The sequence below is a fragment of the Chionomys nivalis genome, chromosome 9 (genome assembly GCF_950005125.1).
Source record: "Chionomys nivalis chromosome 9, mChiNiv1.1, whole genome shotgun sequence".
NCBI classification, from domain to species: Eukaryota; Metazoa; Chordata; class Mammalia; order Rodentia; family Cricetidae; genus Chionomys; species Chionomys nivalis.
The window spans coordinates 29,163,647-29,181,820 of record NC_080094.1 but is presented as its reverse complement, the minus strand read 5'-3'; the positions used below and the strand labels follow the sequence as shown (position 1 = coordinate 29,181,820).

Sequence of the window (18,174 nt, the reverse complement as noted above, 5' to 3'; positions counted from 1 at the left end):
TATAGAAATAAACATAGAAGTAAAATCACCGGACAGAGCTTGATATGACACTGGGCAAAGCCAGAGCAGCCTGCAGTTCCTGATTAGATTAGGTCCCAACATGTCTGGCCAACAAGAAAGAAATACAAAAAGCAAACTAAAACTCTCCCATGTTACTGGAAAATTCTGGGCAAGCAGAGACTTTCCTCCATCCTCAGTTTTCACTCTAGGGAAGGCAGGGCGACGCTTCTGCCATTCATTGTTTAAAAGGAGATGCTATATTCTGTCTTCCCATGATGTCACTTCAGTGCGCTGAACCAGCCCCGTGGAGGGCTACAGCAAGTAAATGAAAAGTTAGGAAACGCTTTAAAGCCACCTTCTCCACAAGGCACATTACGATGCAGCTTTCTTTAAAAACATTTCTATTAGCAAATCACCCCTGAGCATCCAACAGATGGTCATAGACGCCCAAGGCCGTCAATATTCTGCTTAAGGTGTATGTGCTGTTTGAACTCATTGCTCCTAAACTTTAAAGGGAAAGAGCGTTTGAGCTCTACAATGGCACAGGCACACCCACATATCCCACCCCAATCCCCCTTCCGCACCCCAACACACTTTTGCCATGCATAATCATCAGTCACCTCTGGCCACACCCCCCCCCCCAAATTTTCCATCAGCTTAAATGCAAAGAGATCCTCTGGAGGCATAATGAAGCCAGTACAATTCAGCCTCCAATTCCATGACCCACGGACCTTAAGCCCGGAGCTGTACTATAACGCCATCCCATCCCATCTAAGGCTATTCATCCAAATTGAAGCTCTGCTGCGTGCCAGCTCCAGTCAGTTCCACAGCCAGTCTTGCAGGGTTACCTATGCCCCAGTTTAAAGAGAAACTAAGATGAAAGTGACAGATTCGTTCTGCTCAAATCAGTCGGCTGACATTGCAAACACGAACACATGTCCCACACATGCACCCAGCAGCCCCGCTTCACACGACCCAGGTTACGTTTTGTGTAACCTAATTGCAGAAGAGAGATTAAACTAAAGAGAGTTTGGCTCAGCTAGAGGTATTATTACATGAAATGGAATGGACAGCACCCTCTGATGCGCCCCACGAGAGGGGGGCAAACCCTTTTTCTGTTGCCCTGTCAAGAGGTAATAATACAGATTCTGAGTTTGTTCCAGGCTGGCGGATATTAACTCACTTTGCCAGTGTCTACATGCCTGGGAGTCCTGTCAAAGCTCATTTTCTCAGCGGATCATATCCGCTTGTGCAACCCACCACCTTGCAACCCTGCTAGCCTCTGTCAGGGCATTTGAAAACACCCACCAACCTTCAGCTTCTACTTGTTATTGAGAAACCTCAAACAATTTTAAGGGCATTTTATTTTTGGTGTTGTCATTATTTTAACAATTTCCATATATCTTTAAACTATTTTTCATATGATCCTATTGCAATTATTACAATTTTATCAAAGCATATGAGCATCAAGATTTTTTTGCAGAATACTTGAAATAATTAATAGAGTTTATAAAATATATAATTCCATAGATCTCCTCAACATATGTCTATGTAATGTTTTAAACCACACACACACACATACACACAAGAGCTGTGCGTATAGCTCAGTGGTGGAATGCTTGCCCAGCATGCTCACAGTTATGGGTTCCAAACCCAGACACTAAATAATTCGAGGACTTTGTTGGAGCTTGTTCACAAAATTGAAGGAAAGCTAATGGTGGGTGCTGGTGCCTATCTGAGACTCAGAAAGACTGAGAGTTCAAGGCCAGAGAAGACTCAGTAGTTTGCTGCAGAAAGCAAACAAAGATAAAAACATCACAAAACAGAAATGGAAAAAAAAAAAAAAAAGAACCTGAAACGATACTTGTAGTTTGTAATATACAAAGCTCCTAAGACAAAAAAAAAAAAAAAAGAGTTAAAAGTAGCTTGGGTCTTAACATCACCCAGTGAACCTAATAAAAACAGATTGTTATTGGTTTTTATTTCTGAGACTTCAGAGATTTATAAGGCATTTTTGTGTGTGTGGGGGGGGAGGCTTTTCCATACTTCAACTCCTCAGCCAAGATACCCACAGACAGTTCCACCATTATCCAAGTCTGTATTATTATTCTCCAGCATACATGCAGCCTTCCACTGCCACCATGGAAAAGTCTCTTCTTCTCCCTAAGGTGCACAGCACAGGAGCAACAGTTATGACCGTAAACAAAACTGTAAAATTACATCAAACTTTTAGAAGAGTCAGTATTTCTCAGATGACTCAGAAGCTTGAGGGCTGTGCTGTCTTGCTATGCCATGTGCCTTTTGTTTAAGCCATGTTAGATGTTAAGAGCACAAGGTAAGCTCCTAGCTTCTTGGATGATCCAATTACTTCCACTCCCTGCTCCCCTGTTGTGGGGTGCTTATCATTCATTTCCCACGCGTCCTTTCTGGCAAAGCTGTGCCAAGACTCCTGAGCTAACTCGGGGCACTCTGCAGATGTTTACTCTTAGCCAGGATCCCGGGATCACCTGGCCCAGGGTGGGAAGACAGGGATCCTTAAAGACAGAGACCTCAGCAGCCAGCAGAGACTGAGAGGCATGGTCCCTACCTGCTGTTTCCAAGAGGGTCAGAGTACCATAGAAACAAAATCCATAGGGAGGCTGTTTCAAACAAGTATTTGAACTTATATTTAAGTGTCCTAATAGAGTATTGCCATGAAGAGGGCCAATTGGCTTCCACCCTTTTGTTCCACCTCTCAGAACCTTGCTACAGATGCTTCATAGCATAATCCTTCCCTCTTTCTTCCTCCAAAAGCACGGTCTTGAATTTAAATACACCTGAAAACCACCTAAATGTTTCTTTAAAATTCTGATATTCAGGCTGCAGCCCCAAGCATTTCAAATCAAACCACACTCTCTGGGTGTCAATAGGGTCTAGAGTGCCTTGGTGATTCTAGCACTGTGGAGATTAGGTAGTTTTTCTAAAACCCTTTGCAGAGGCTGCAGGAGTCTCTATTTGATGACTTCCTACCCTTTGGCTAGAGCCAGCTGTGTAAGTGTGTTATTTCAGGGCTGGAGAAGGGCACTCACCCCACAATGGTGATGCAGGTCTTTTCCTGTGTACAATCTGCAAACCCTGTCTAATATTTTCCATACTGGGCAATGAGATCACAAACTCCAAAACACTAAATCAAAACCGGAGGCACTACAGGTCTTCAATAAAACTCCATAACCCATACACCAGGGGGAGGGAGAGGAAAATTAAAACCATCACCGAACAGCGGAGATACTTTAGATATACATAAATATATGTGTATGAACGTGTGTATGTATATGTAGCATCACGGGGATGGTGCAGCAGTTCTAGAGGAAAAGATAACCAATAGTGATCGGTTTGAAGGAATGGGGCAGACAAGCAGTAAAAAGTTATGTCAAAAATCCCTTCTGTACCCTAGAGAAACCTCACCATAAAAGACTCTGATTTCTGGTCAAGGAAAATGATTCCATGTGGGAAGAGATTACAGAGGTGTGCACATGAAGGATTAAATGAACGAAAGGGAAGAAGAGCTTGGGCTGGTGAGACTATGCAATTACAGAGGGGGGCTTTAAGACTTCCGAGCTAACGCTAAAAAAACCGATCCATAACCTCATAGCAAAGGCTTTATTTCCTTATAGCAATGCTTCCCGGTGCTATGTGTCCATAGAAATAAAACAATGGACTTCTAATTATGAATCATTATGCTAATTATGGGAGAAATAGGTCACTGAAGAGGAGCAGTATCCTCCTGAAGGTTTAGTGTCCTGTGGTGAAATGTTGACAGCCATCACTCTGCAAACCTAACTACCACATTTCCAGTGTGTGTATAAACGATCCTTTCTGCGCTGAAGAGGGGAGAAGACTGATGTCTAATAAGAAATCCAAGAAATCCAAGCAAATGAGGTCTGGCAGGCACTGTCCTAATTTACACAGGAGGCTCCAATAAGTCACTTCCAGTTCCCACGTCCATCCTCTGTTCTAAGCCTGTGCAGAAGGAGAAATCTCTAAAGCACTGCCCTTGAGTTCACAGGCGCTCACTTCAAGCTGTTTCCTATTAGGTTGGGCCAGTGTGGATGCAGCTCACATGTCAGTCTTTGCAGCTGAGCCAGTCTCATCGGCAGGAGCATCCTTTAGGTAGGAGACCCTGGTACACCCCTGCGTTTTAAGATGTCCTTTTCAACACTGGCACACCACCACCCACTCCGTTCCCTTTGTAAATGCCACGTTTTTCCTTTATACTCTCCTCCCATGGCTATTCTTTGATTCCCCCTCTTTCCCAAGTACTCAGAAGATATGCTTCATGCATAGCTGAAGTTCCGCCAGTGTTTCCAATTTTAATGTTGCTGTTTAGATTTTTAGCACTGACATATAAATATTTTTGAGAGATCTCTGCAAAGGTGGAGTTTTGACCATGCCTTGAACCTTCTGTAATTTGGTGTAAGTGGTGTGTGTGTGTGTGTGTGTTGAGATGAAATAATTGTACAATGTGGGTAACTTCACATAGAGGTTAACTGAGGCTCATGTGACTTGCCTATTGCCGGGGAAGTTGGGGAAGCATACAATAAGAAGAACTCAGGATTTCAGTCAGGTTAGGCTTTACATAAACCAAGGACAATGGCTCCTTCAAAAGCTCAGAGAAACTCTCCCTCTCCCGCAAAAACACTATTGGCTTTCATAGTTTATCTTTTATCACCCAAATGCAACCTCTGAAACTGAAAGCTAAATGACAAATACAGTAGTTAGGTTCCTACATTTCAAAGCAAGAAGTTTCTTAGAAAAAAAATTAAAAAAAGAAGAAGTTTCTTAGATCTTCGCTGTTCATGCCCAATTTCCCCCTGCTTGTTTCTAATGGACTTGAACACCAAATTTAGACAAATTTATTTTCTGCTATTTCCCCTCCGCTCTCTGAACCTAACGGAGGATCCAAGGTTGTTTTATTTGCAAAATAGTTACCTGTTCTTATTTACTCCTTTCATTTGAAAAGCCTGGAAAAATATTTTTCTTTTCTTCATCTCTCTCATCCTGCATTTCCAAGGACACTGTGAGAGGCCAAAGTTGGTTGAAACAGTTTCTGTCGACTCAGGCCTGCTGCCCCGACTTTTCCCGGCTAGCAGAGGTAGAGGGAGCCTCGGCAAAGAGCCGGCGGATGCTAGCAGGCCAGGTTAAAACCAGCCTGGGGAATCTGTCAGTAGGAACTGCTGGGATGGAGCTTGCTGTTGTCGGGGCTGTTTTTTTGTGCTTGCTGGCCCTGCCTTGGGCTCCTTACTCTTTGGGGGCTGGGAAGTGTGCGTTCTAGCCGGAAAAGCAGGTGTTGCGTGCCACAGGCTCCCAGTGGGGAAGGGGCACAGGCCTCAGGCTGACCTGACCGCTGACGTCATTAATCTGTGAGCTCCCGCTTCTCCCCAGTCCCTCCTTCCCACCTCAGTCACTTTTGGTGTAGCTTTGTTGCCGTCTGCATGCACCCGCTTCCTGCGAGAGTTAGTTTCCAGTTCAGGCCGGGCCCCCACAATTCGCAACCTTCTTCTTCGTCTTTCTTTCTTTCTTTCTTTCTTTCTTTCTTTCTTTCTTTCTTTCTTTCTTTCTGACTCTTTCTTTCATCTGGCCATATCTCATACTTAAAAACAGTAACTAATAAATCTATTTTCTTATTTTAAGTGTTTTGTAGTGGTAAAGTTGTCCTTTGTAAAACTGTCTTTGTAGAGTAAGGTAGGCTGCGCTTCAGAGTCCTACACAAAGCATTCTGCAATTTGCGTTGTCTTTTTAAAAAAGCAAATATTAAAATAAAAGAGATTCCGTTTGTTTGACTTTAATTTCAAGCTGGGCAATGCACCGCCCGGTGGGTGGGTGTTCATGCAGCAGCGACAATGCAGGGCCTGAGCTAAGAGAGACTGACGCAGCGAAACCCACTTCGACCAGTTCCTGGCTGTCTGTCAGGACGACTGGAAAGCCAAGGCACCAGGTTCGACCCAGGCTAGTCCGGGCTTCTCTGCGAACGCAACGGGTATGCTCTGCTCCGGGAATTTCTTTTATTCGCAGAATGAAATGCGGGGCCAGAATCGGACTTCATATGCTTGTTTAGTTTTCTCTTGGAGACCTCGAAATACGTGGGTCCCGGGGAACAATAAGCCTGTTGCACGCATCGTTTTTACCCAAATAACTACCCCACACAATCCCATCAAACATCAAGATGAGGCCGAGAGGTGATGTAGGGAGACTGATTCACTCAGTCTGAACATTCCGGTCCTGCATTCACGGCTCTGGTGATAAATGGGCAGAATATTTCCTAGCCACTTTCTCAGCAGCCAGTCCCCAGTCTCCAGAAAGGTAATAACGTTTTGTATGGCCTCCTCTTTAACTTGCTGGCCTCGTCTACTTTCCGGGCCTTGGGATACCTGGGCCAGGTCTTAGGATTGTTTGAAGACTCTCACCTTGGTCCTCTTTCCCTGTGTGCGTCCAGCACCAGGTGGACAAGGCTTTCACTGCGCTGTGTTCTCCAGCCCGAAGACTTCCGCGCTCCTGGAAACCACTACCCACTTCGTTGCACGCTGAGTTTAGCATAGGCAATACTGTTTTCCCAAGCTCAAAAGAGGAATCTACAAGCTTTCTTACCTCTGCGCACGCCTCATGCACCATTAGCTGCCCCGGAACAGTGGAGATGACCAAGTCGCAACCCGGAAGGTTGAGAAGACACTTGGCTTTCTGTGGTCCAATCTTTCAGCCACCTCAACCAGCCTGCCGCGCGGGAACCTGCGCAGCCAAGCCGGGACCCGACCCGACAGGGGGCGACAAACTGTAAGGTTTTTCCGAAGCCTAGCTGGATGGACCGCTGTGTATTCCAGACGGGCATAACTGGCTGTTGGAGAGGGAATCCTGATGAAGGAAGGCTGGCAGGTTCTGTAAGACCGAGAGCTCCCTCCCACTCCTCAACCCGACCCCAAGTGCGAACCCTTACGTCTCTCCTCCACCTTCCCACTTTCTCCTCTCCAGCACCACAGGAGCTGCCTTTCCCTAGGGAGTTTGGGGCTGGCTGGATTGCACTTCTTGCTAACGAAGCGCGCCTACTGAGCAACCTTACAAACCGGTAGTTGGCTCGATGCAGCTTTCATAGTGGCCAGGCTAGCTTTACCTTCTCTTTGATAATGCCTAACGGCTCCACACATGCAACCTTTAGCTACTCTGATGAATTTCTGAGATGCACTGGGTTCAGGGATAGAAGCCCTGTTTTTCACATCTGGGAGAGTCCACGATGGACGATCACACATTTTTTTGGTATCCCTAGCCTGTCTCGAAATCCTGGAAATGAACCTTTAGAGTCTAGAGACACTGGGAATGAGCCTCTAGATTAAAGGGTATCAGATCTCAAACCATATAGAGAGAACTGAAGGTGAGGTATCCTGACACCCCAAAACCTCAAAGAACTGCTCTGTGCAGTCATCTTCCTTTGCTTGTTGCCCCCTCCCCTGCAAGACAAATCTCCCGTGCCCAGCATGGCCACCTAGATTTTATTTTATTTTTATTTTTGATTTCTCCACCTAGATTTTTAATGGAAGGCTACTCTGTTCTGGACAGGCCTGGTATTCCAAGTGAGATTATCTGGGGGGTACCTTCTAGGGTGCACTGATCCCCTAAATCTCTTCCACATCCAAACAACCTCTCTGAGACTCTTAGGGCCTGGGGCTGCACTGTGTTCTATGGGCTGCTAGATAAAGAAGTGTCTTGATTCTTTTGAATCTCTCTCTCTCTCTCTCTCTCTCTCTCTCTCTCTCTCTCTCTCTCTCTCTCTCTCTCTCTCTCTCTCTGTGTGTGTGTGTGCCATGACTTCCACCCCAGTCTACTGGGTATTGTACAATTCCCCTGGAGAGCCCAGAATTTATGGCTCAGGTCCTTCTAACACACATTTGTATAGGTTGATTGAGGTCCATCAAAGTTGCTTCCCCTCCAGAAAATGAGGAAGGAAAGGGGTCAGGGACTTCCAAAGCTATGCTGACAGAGTCAGTCTGTGGGAGCCTTGAACAGAGGCATTGCTCTTGTTCAGCTAGGAGTTTCCAGGCTACTCTGAAGAGCTAGAGTATAGGGAAAGACATGCGCTGGTGAAGAGAGGCGTTTTCTTGATTTCTCTTTGGAAGTTCCAGGAATTGTTGCCACCAGGCCCTCTTTCCTGCTGTTTTGTGATCAGCCCAAAGTTCTCAGTTTCTACAGGTCTCACCAGGAGACTTTCAGGTCTTAGCCCCTAGACACCAGTTCAGGTGCAAACCTCCAGGATACCACACCACCCCACCCTGTTGCTTTTTTGAAATTGCTGCAGCAATCAAAGCCAGCTGGGAAGCCTAGAACTGTGCACGGACGCAGAGTAGAAGAGTTGGTTTTAAATGCTAGAGCCAAAGACTCAAGCGCAGTGTGAAAGGCTGCTTAGGTGGGGAAAGGCGACTGCTGGGTGGTTTAGCAGAGTCGCGGGAGCTGAGGAGAGACAAGGGTGGACTTATGAGGATGGAGGAGTTCAGGACTCCATAGCCTGGAAGGAACTGTCCGGATTTAGGACAGGATCTCAGCAGCCACTGGGCCCTTTGCAGATTACCAGATTGTTGGGGGCCCGGAGCAGCAAGCCTAACTCTTTCCTGCCTGCCCCCATGTCATTTCTTAGAGAGGAATGAGTTTTGGTGGGTGGGCTTTGTCATTAGAGACAGAATGTGCCCCTCGGGTCATTGAAATCACCTCCTATTTTTAAAGGCACTGTTGCTATTAGAATTTCTTGAGAACAAAATGGACAGAGTAAGGCAGAAATGAGATACGGGAGAGTCAGCTCTGGAAGCCACCGTGAACCATCTTTCCCAGGTGCCCCAACAGAGCTGGACCTCTTGTTTCTTTTCATCTTGGCGGTTCCCTGAGTGCTGCATCCACCCAGCTTGTCTCTTCTTTCTGCTCAGGACAGCAGGTGATGGAGTCACCCACATATTAAAACACCTTGCCAGGATCAACTACTACTTTCCGAAATGTTATTAGTAATGGTGGTAGAGGCGATTATGAAACTAATTGTATGATCGATGTGAAATGACTTCCCCACCATCCTTAAAGTATGTTAGAGAGGTGGCAAAAGGCAACGAAGATTGGATGGTCCTAGGATCTGGCTCAGCTAGGTTTGGGATGGTGTGTGTTCCTGGCGTGTGTTGGGGGGGGGGGGAGTGGGGCAGGATGGGTTCCGGAGGGGGTGGAGAAAGGCAGAGGGGGAAGCCTGGAGCTAGGAGGAGGGGTAGAGTTTCTGGGCGGGGAGGGGGAACGCCAGGGCGCGGTGACGGGAACCAATGAGCTGCCAATTCGTGAGTCTCCGGCGTGACTGCAGAGATTGACGTGGAGGACACGTCAAATTGATTCTCGCACCCCACAGCTTCCCGGTCAGACGAATTTCTCCCAATCGGATGAAGTTCACCTTGGGCCTGGGGTCGCGGGCCTGGAGAGTGTCCTGGGAGCGGGCGGCGGCGGCGGCGGCGGTGGCGGTGGGCCCCGGGGCGGGTGGCGCGCTGGGCAGCGGCTCACTGCGCGTCTCCAGCCGCCGCGGCCCTCGGCTCGCGCGCGCCCTCCCTCTATGCCTCTCCGGCGGTGGCGGCGCCCGAGCTCTCCCGGACTGCGCCGGGCCCAGCCACCGCCGCTCCGGCGCCAGACAGCTGGCCGGCCCGCGCGCGATGGGTAAGGGGCGAGCCTAAGGCAGGACGCAGGCGGGTGAGGAGCTGGGTTCAGACTCTGTGCCTCCCTTCGTTCCCGATGATCCTTTTTCCTTGGGCAAAACGGTTCTGTGCCCTCAGGAGCCGAGTTCTCTGACGTCCCCGGCCCTCGAGGGGACAGTCTCTTAAGTTCGGGGAGGAGGGAAGTTGCGACCAAAGTCGCGAGAGGGCAAGGAGGGCTGAAGCGCATTAATGTTTGCCTCTGGTCCTGACTCTTGCCAGCATGTACCCCTCTTTTCTCTCAAAATCTGAGCTGTCAGGGGTAGGGGTGGACCTGCAGGTTACCTTAGAGTCGCGCTAGGATGCAGGGTATTGGCCCTCGAGGATACCCTTGGCTAACCCGCCGGTGTTTTCTTCCCTGCCTGCTCACTTCTATCCGGCGCGTCCGCAGAGCAGACGTACGGCGAAGTGAACCAGCTCGGTGGCGTGTTCGTCAACGGCCGTCCTCTGCCCAATGCCATCCGCCTGCGCATCGTGGAGCTAGCACAGCTAGGTATCCGACCCTGTGACATCAGTAGGCAACTGCGGGTTTCGCATGGTTGCGTGAGCAAGATCCTGGCGCGCTATAACGAGACCGGCTCCATCCTTCCCGGGGCTATTGGGGGCAGCAAACCCCGAGTCACCACCCCCAACGTAGTGAAGCACATCCGGGACTACAAGCAGGGGGACCCTGGCATCTTTGCCTGGGAGATTCGCGACCGGCTCCTGGCTGATGGTGTCTGTGACAAGTACAACGTGCCTTCTGTGAGCTCCATTAGTCGCATCCTGCGAAACAAAATTGGAAGCCTGGCGCAGCCAGGTCCCTTCGAACCAAGTAAGCAGCCTCCGCCGCAGCCTGCGCTGCCCTACAATCATATTTACCAGTACCCGTACCCCAGCCCAGTGTCACCTACGGGCACTAAGATGGGCAGTCATCCCGGGGTCCCCGGCTCAGCGGGCCACGTCAGCATCCCGCGTTCATGGCCCTCCGCACATTCAGTCAGCAACATCCTGGGCATTCGAACGTTTATGGAGCAAACAGGTCAGTCATGTTGTCTTCTGTAATTATCTACAAAGGGGTAGAATTGGGAGCTGGCAGATGAGCGAGGGGGGTGCATGCCTTTCTCCTCCTAGGACTGATTTTGGCTCAGAGAATAGTTCAGGACTGGTCACAGAAGCTGGGGGTCCAGAACCTTCTGTGGGAGTCTTCGGACATCTTGAACTTTTTATGACAAATATGGAAAATATTTCCCAAACAGAAGAGCAGACACAGACCACAAAATCGGAGGCTTGAAATTGCACTTTTTCATTCTTGCAAAAAAGAATGCAAATGCCTATCGCCCAAATCTAAGCCAAACAAACCGCTCGGGACTTTCTGCAGGACCCTTTCTCTAGCTTTCAGGTTTCTTACGCTTACGCAGGCCCAGAAGCTCTTTTGAGTAAAAGAGAAAGAGCCCTGTGGTGTGATCAGTTTTTCCTTGTTAGTATGGCTCAGATCTCTGTCAGGTTCAGAGGCTTTCAAGTCCTGTCCTTAGACTAGTGGTAACGGTGCCCCATTCTCTTCAGGGACAGTCACTGGGATTTGTGCTTTGACTGCCATTACAATTCAGTCAAATGGTCGTAGCTTCTGTTGGATGGAAAAGGCCAGAAATTTCAGGCAACTTTGGTGCCCTGCCTAGGACGATATATATGTGGGTAATTTCTAGAAGCATCGGTACCCTTTTCCAAGCAGCTAGTGCTATGCTAGCAGACTCTGGACTACAGCTAGCAGTCTAGGAGAAGGAAGCTGAGGAACGAAACCGGCTTAGCGCAGGCGGGGGACGGATTTCCCAGGCCTCACACGCTGTTCCTCTGGGTGGCTCCAAACCAGAATAACAATAGCACTGACGACACTTCCTAAGGAGCAGCAGGAGGCAGGTGGTTGGGAGGTGACTACCACACCTGTGCCAGCTTCTGGAATCTTCCCTTGGCTGGGGGTCACACACCTGAACTGGGAACAGCTCTGTGCCTGGTGTAGGTCTCTGAGTTATCGCCTCATTTGGGAGACCAAGAATGTCCCTAGAGGTTGTCCCAGGCCAAAATGAACTCTTAGACCTTTAGATGATAATTAAGACATTCAGAGGCTTGCACAATTTTCGAGAAGTTGCGTTGACTTTGACTCTTTCTGGTTGTCACTTTTGAGCAGTGTAGAAACTGCCGGTTGACCCTCGCTCGTGCTGCTGCTTATATATTTTCGTAGGAAGCGGGCCAAGGGTTGAGGGAAAATGAAGGGCAGGCCCTGTCGGCCCTGCTCTGAGTGAAAGAGAAATGCTGTGCCTTGCCACCCCTCTACCTCCAAAGAAAGGTCTTGGGAGTTTGTGGCACCCTAGGTGCAGGGTGCGGGGGGTGGGGGGGTGTCTGGCAGCACTCATGGCTTCTCATTGGGTCGTTGGCTCGTCTGCAAAAATCTGGCTGGAGGTCTTCACAGGCTTCCACTGCATCTGCGTTCCTGCAGGGGCCCTGGCCGGAGGCGAAGGCGCTGCCTACTCCCCCAAGATGGAAGACTGGGCGGGTGTGAACCGTGCTGCCTTCCCCGCCTCGTCAGCAGTGAACGGGCTCGAGAAACCTGCCTTGGAGGCAGACATTAAATACACTCAGGTAACCAGAATAAGGGACAGGAGGTGACTTGGCGGGGGGGGGGGGGGGCAGAGAAAAGGTTGGGGAGGGGAGACAGAGAGACAGGCAAGCTTCAAGAAATCTGGGCAGTGAGCATGTTTAGTGGCTAATTGCTGTCCTCAAGTCCCAAGGTCCTTCCGAGAGAAGACTGGCTTGTCTTGTGATTTAAAAAAAGAGAGACTGAAAGCCCCCTTTTCTCTAAACCCTGAAGGTAGCTACCTCGACCTCCTTGCTTTTTATTAGCGCTGATGTCATTGGAGTAGATTTTAAGAAATCGGTTTGCTAATGAGTCCCAGAATAGAGACAAGCGACAGGACCGCAGAATCCGTGTCAACTTGACCTGTGCTGGAGAAGTCGGCCGGGTTTCTGACAGTCTGTCTCTATCCGCAGTCGGCCTCCAGCCTTTCCGCAGTGGGTGGCTTCCTTCCGGCTTGCGCCTACCCGGCTTCCAACCAGCACAGTGTATACAGCGCTCCAGCAGCCGGCTACCTTTCCCCTGGCCCGCCCTGGCCACCCACCCAGGGACCCCCGCTGGCGCCCCACGGAGCCAGTGTGGCGGTGCACGGCGGGGAGCTTGCAGCAGCAATGACCTTCAAACACCCCAGCCGAGAAGGTGAGGGGCACCATCTGGGAGACGTCAGGATAGTGGAAGGGTTAGGAAGTGGGAAGAGGAGCCTGGGAGGCAGAAGAAAGAGGAGAGGGGAGGGAGAAAAATGAGTGAGGGGAGAGGAGAGGAGAAGAGAGAGGGAAGGGGGGAAACTCTAGAATACTAGAAATAAACCCGAGTTGCTTCTTGCGGCAGGGCGGATTCATCTCTATCAGGTGTACCTAAGAAAAGACACAGAAAGACTGAGAAACTCCCCAAAACCGCCCCCTTTAACTTTATTGAGAGAGAAGGAAGAAAGTCAGGCTGGTAAACACGATTTTAGGTGCGGTGGATCCGGAGTTCTTGCTACGTTGGTCAAGTTATTGCTCCTCCCTGGTCTCAGGTTTTCCATCCCAAGAATGGTCTAAAACGCCCTCCAGACCCACATTTGTGTAGGCTGCAAAATGTTGCTTTCTACAGCAGCATACCTGCCAGTGGCACCCCCGACCTCCGCACCTGGACTCTGTTGGTCCCTGCCCATCTGTTTCTTTCTAGTTCCCTTTTAACCTTGGTTCTGGTCTCTTCTTAGATTCTTTTTCTTCAGCGCATTCTGTGGGGAAAATGAAAAAACATTTCATCTTTGGTCTTCGGAAGTTCAGGTTGTTTCTTTCCCAGGGCGCTGTGACTTAAAACCTCATCTCTGCCCCCCAGCGCAATCCGCTCCCTAAAAAGCCAACTAAGAGATTCAACCCGTGGGACTGGCATGGATTAAATCACACTGTCCACGGGGTTCTGGTTTTTCACTGAACTTGGGAAATAATTCACCTGGTCTTTAATCTGCCAGTTATGAATCTGCCTATATTTTGGTTTTGATTGCCAAAAATTTTAAGCTTCACTGCTTAAATGATGGCGGGGGAATGCCTCAGCTTCAGCAGAGAAGGGGGCTGTCATACACACTTCAGGCCAGCACGGTCGAAGAAAAGAAACTTTACCTTGTCTGTCTCACACCTAAGGCCAGAGGGGGTTGGTGGCCATAACCAGGCTGATGATGGTGACTCCCAGACAAAAAGAGTTATTTCCATGAAGTTTTGGTGAGGCAGAGTGACAGGATCTGGGTGCTGGAAGGAAAGACGAGGGTACCATCCATAGAAGTGAGCTAAAGGAAGAAAACAGCTTTTGCATTTTTTTATATTTTTAAAAGAACATTCATATCCCTAGGATGTTAAGATAATGCTTATTTGCCTAATTATTCAGAAATTCAACTGCAGAAAACTGACCGAGTTGGATAATTTATTTTAATTTTGTTTAAATAATAGAATAATAGGGTTTATTTGTAGGAAAATCCAAGAACGAATTTTGAAAGCCTGAGATTATGAACTCCCAATAGCCTTACATTTAAGGGTAGCTGAAGGTTGCAGTGTGGGGATTTCACTCAGGCCGTCCACTTCTCCCACTGAAACTCAGGACTGTTGATATTGATATTTGAATCAAATTTGCTGCACTGTGTAAAGAGTTCAACTGAGTGAGCTTACTTGAATTAAATAAGTATAGCCACGAATTTAAGTGGGTTCTCCTGGATTGAGCCCAAGGGGAATGAAGACACAGGAAAATAAAGAGTTCTTTGACTTCAGAGGGAAGTAGTCCATTTTCAGAAGGGTCACTTGGTACAGAGGGTGCTTCCAGCCCCACATTAGACACAGGTGGTGCAGTGTGGTGGATAAGATCCAAAGGTGATCACAGGAGCTCTTAACTCTAAAAACTCTAAAATCCTGTAGTCAACTTGGTCAGGGATCTGTATTTGGGTTTATTTCTACTTCTGGTTGATTTTCTTTATCAGACAACTTTTAGAAACAGAACATCTCGCTAGCTGTTGTATCCCTGCCCTGCGGCTCTCTTATCTGCTTCCTTCAATAAAATGTCCCATTTTCAAAATCTACAACCAAGCTATGTTGGTCACCAAATTAGTAAGATAGTGTCCTGACCCACAAAGTTCCTCTGAAAAAAAAATTGGTTAAAGGAATTATCCGCACCCATTGATAAACGATTTTTCAGGCTGCCATGCAACCATTTGTGTTCTGGGAGTGTAAAAAGAATTGTTCATTAAGCACCTGTTCTTGAAGCGTGAGAATTACACACTCCTGTGGAGTGTGACTTTACACTCTTTTCATGGGCAGAAAATCAGATTTTAGAGATTGCTTCCTAAATGGTATTTGAAAAGTCAAGGCAAAGTTTACAATATAGTGCCATTTACTTTCAACAATTTATTAACAATTGAGTCTTCAGAGAAAGTTACTTCATGAATTTAAGGTCATTTAAAAAATTTATAATATCAGATTTATAATATTTAATTAACTATTTGATACAAAATTGTGGAAACAGTGAGGTCATATGAACACTTAGTAAAATCAAATTGTTTTGATGAAATGATGCCTACCCGGAATACAATTTACACTGGAGTGTCCCTCCAGTTACCTTCAAATGGGCATCTTACTGGTTATTCAGCCTAGAGCCTCAAATATCAGCTTATGCTTCACAATTTACTACCTTTTCTTGGTGAAAGGTTCCCTCCTATACAGACAAGAAATGATGTTGTTTCCCATCTCTGGAATGGGAACTTTAATTATTGGGAACTGAGAAAAGTAAGGAAACCTAATTCTCTTCACACAAGGAGGTGTGGGGTTTTAAAAACACTCACATCCACCCAAAGCTCTTCACGCAAGAACTTGCCTGCCCACCGGTGACAGACACCCTGTCCCCCATGACCTCCTCTCAAGGCAAAAGACATTTACAGAAACCGGCAAACCTTTAGGGTTCTAAAATTGCTCCCAGGAGGGATTAAGAAAAAAAAAGGAGGTGGGGGAGTGAGACTTGGAAATCAAATCTGTGAGCATCATTTTTTGGCTTCCAGTGAGAAAACCCACACAAGGAAAATTTGCTATTTATAGTTGTTAAAGAGAATTTGTAATTTTCTTCTGATTATTGCTGATGCAAAGTTAGTGCTTGCAGGATACCAAAAGAGAATGGTGTCATGAATGACTAGCTAGCTTTTGCAAATTATAGAACTCCTCACTAGCCATTTTCTCTCTCGGTGGAGTTCGGAGCCTCCCTTGGTCCTGCCACACAGTTCTAAGCCCTTGCTATTCTGGTATTTTAAAGATGTCCACCACAGTCACGGTCCCACAGATTAAAGTATGCCAAGTGACCCTAGCTGGAGGTTCCCAGAATGGTACACACTCATGTCTAAAAGGGGAGGGGGCTGAGACAGAGATGAAAGCTAAGGAGAGTTTTGCCTAAGTAGGGTGGAATCCCTCTCCTGGCTCCAGGGTGTTTATTTTTTCCACTCATCTCTAAGGTAACTCACTCTTGACTGAGAATCCTCCTCCTCCTGCGATGTTTTTAAAACAGTTCCCCACTTTTGAAGTGTGTGGATGATGTGGGGGAAAAAAAAAGCCCAAATAACTGCTTTGTGAGAGATGGGGAAGAACCTGGGGTTTTGTCCTGGAAAGTCTTTATAGAGCTTCAAAATCTTTCACTAATCGTGTGTGTGTGTGTGTGTGTGTGTGTGTCCCTCCGTATACTGTTACATTCAGATAGGAGAGTCACAATTCTTTATGTCTGGGGCTCGGAGGACAGCTGGCAAGTAAGAGATCGCTCTCGCGGAATGGAATTGAGTTGTTCATGAAGGACTTGTAAGGGCAGGAGGGAAAGGAAAACCGAAAACGCTCCCTTTTAGAGATCATTAGTTTTTGTCTCCTGGTGCAGGAAAGACTGCAACTGAGTTCCCGGGAAAGGAAAAACAGGATTGCACAATCGTGGCGTCACTTTCTGGCTTCCAGTAGCAAAACTTGGGCCCCTTCCCAAAACCCCAAATAATAGCGCAGTGCCGAGAATACGGCCTGATCTGATGGCAAGCCCGCTGCCACTTAATCCCGAGGTCCACAGACCCACAGTATTCCGCTGCTTACCTAAAGCAATACCTTGGTTCCTGTTGGAGGTCCCAGGAATGTTTGGTGGCTCCTTTTCTGCATCCCTCCCACTTCCAGTCCTGGCACCTGCTCATCCCGCTGGGGTCTGGAGTGGATCGATGGGTGGGGGTCGGGAGGACTCTCTTTGCGGGAGTCAGAACCGGCTTAGTCATCTTCTGAAGTCTCCTCAGGAGCTGGAGACCTCCACACTACCCCTGGCATCCAGGGCAGAGGGGGAAGGCTTGCCTCCGTGGTCATCCTCTGGAGTGAACGCCTGGTGAAGAGATACTTTTGCCTAACTTGACTTAGGCTCAGCTCTCTGAAGTGACAGGGAAGGGTGAGCGTCCCCCCTCTTCCAGGCATTGACTTGATGGCGTCCGGCTCCACTTGCAAGACTTTTGGCAGTGACCCGATGCTCCTGTGCTTCCTCCGCAGGGGCCGACAGGAAGCCCCCCAGCCCGGGCGGCAAGACCACAGACGCGCTTGGTAGCTTACACGGACTGCCCATCCCAGCCTCAACCTCCTAGGGCCTGTCCCCTCGCAGAGCCACAGCCCAACACAGAGGAGCCGCCGGCTGCGCGGCTCAGTTCACTTGGCTTCCGCCTGGACATAAGGAACTGGGGCCCAGCGCAGCCCTGGCCTCCTCCTGCCTCTGGCCAGTATCGCTGCACTAGTCCTTAGCGCAGTGAGCCCCTGGGATCTTTTAGGCTTTTCTGAACCTTGGCTTTAGATTGCATCCTCCAAAGCATTCTAGCTCGGACAGAGATTCCTGCAACCACAGCCTCAACTTAAAAATTTGTTGCCCCCCATCTATATCCATCCTGTTTTCCTACTCCTCTTTCTCCCCCACCTCTAAGGTCTCTCATCCAGTCCTCACTCCTGTACTCTGCCCTTTTCCCTCCAATTCCTAGTCTCTCTTCTTTCTTTTCTCACTATCAAAGGTCAGAGTCCTCCTCATCTCTATACAGCTTCTCTGACTCCATTTCTTCCACCTCAAAAAGATTCAAAGCACTCTCCAAAGGGCTATCCCTCCTCTATACCCCTGACTCTCCTCTGAGGACCCAGTCCCAATGGAGTGGGGCTTGAATTTAGGAGCAAGTAAGCCAAAGCCCTTTATCATATATTTTTATAGTAACAAACCAGACTACACCTGCCTTGAATTGCTCCCCCAACCCCCGAAAATTTTTTGGATTTTTTTTTTTTTTTTTTTTGCAGTGACTGAGTTGGCTTTGCTTCTGGATTAATGTCACCTGAAAGG

The 18,174-nt window shown here is 48.2% G+C and overlaps 1 protein-coding gene across 1 annotated transcript; it reads left to right on the top strand.

The window, feature by feature from the left end:
• The first annotated feature begins 9,428 nt into the window (after window positions 1-9,428).
• Pax1 (paired box 1) lies at window positions 9,429-17,443 on the top strand. The gene is made up of 5 exons (XM_057781872.1): window positions 9,429-9,696; window positions 10,123-10,752; window positions 12,205-12,347; window positions 12,756-12,978; window positions 17,352-17,443. Exons 1-5 carry the CDS (start codon window positions 9,429-9,431, stop codon window positions 17,441-17,443), a joined length of 1,356 nt encoding a protein of 451 aa, XP_057637855.1.
• Window positions 17,444-18,174: the final 731 nt, after the last annotated feature.

Bases quoted from the DNA above. Each gene is read 5' to 3' on its own strand.
- Pax1 (XM_057781872.1), top strand. From the start codon at position 9,429: ATGAAGTTCACCTTGGGCCTGGGGTCGCGGGCCTGGAGAGTGTCCTGG. The intron at 9,697-10,122 runs GTAAGGGGCGAG...GCGCGTCCGCAG, and splicing joins GGCCGGCCCGCGCGCGATGG to AGCAGACGTACGGCGAAGTG. The intron at 10,753-12,204 runs GTCAGTCATGTT...GCGTTCCTGCAG, and splicing joins AACGTTTATGGAGCAAACAG to GGGCCCTGGCCGGAGGCGAA.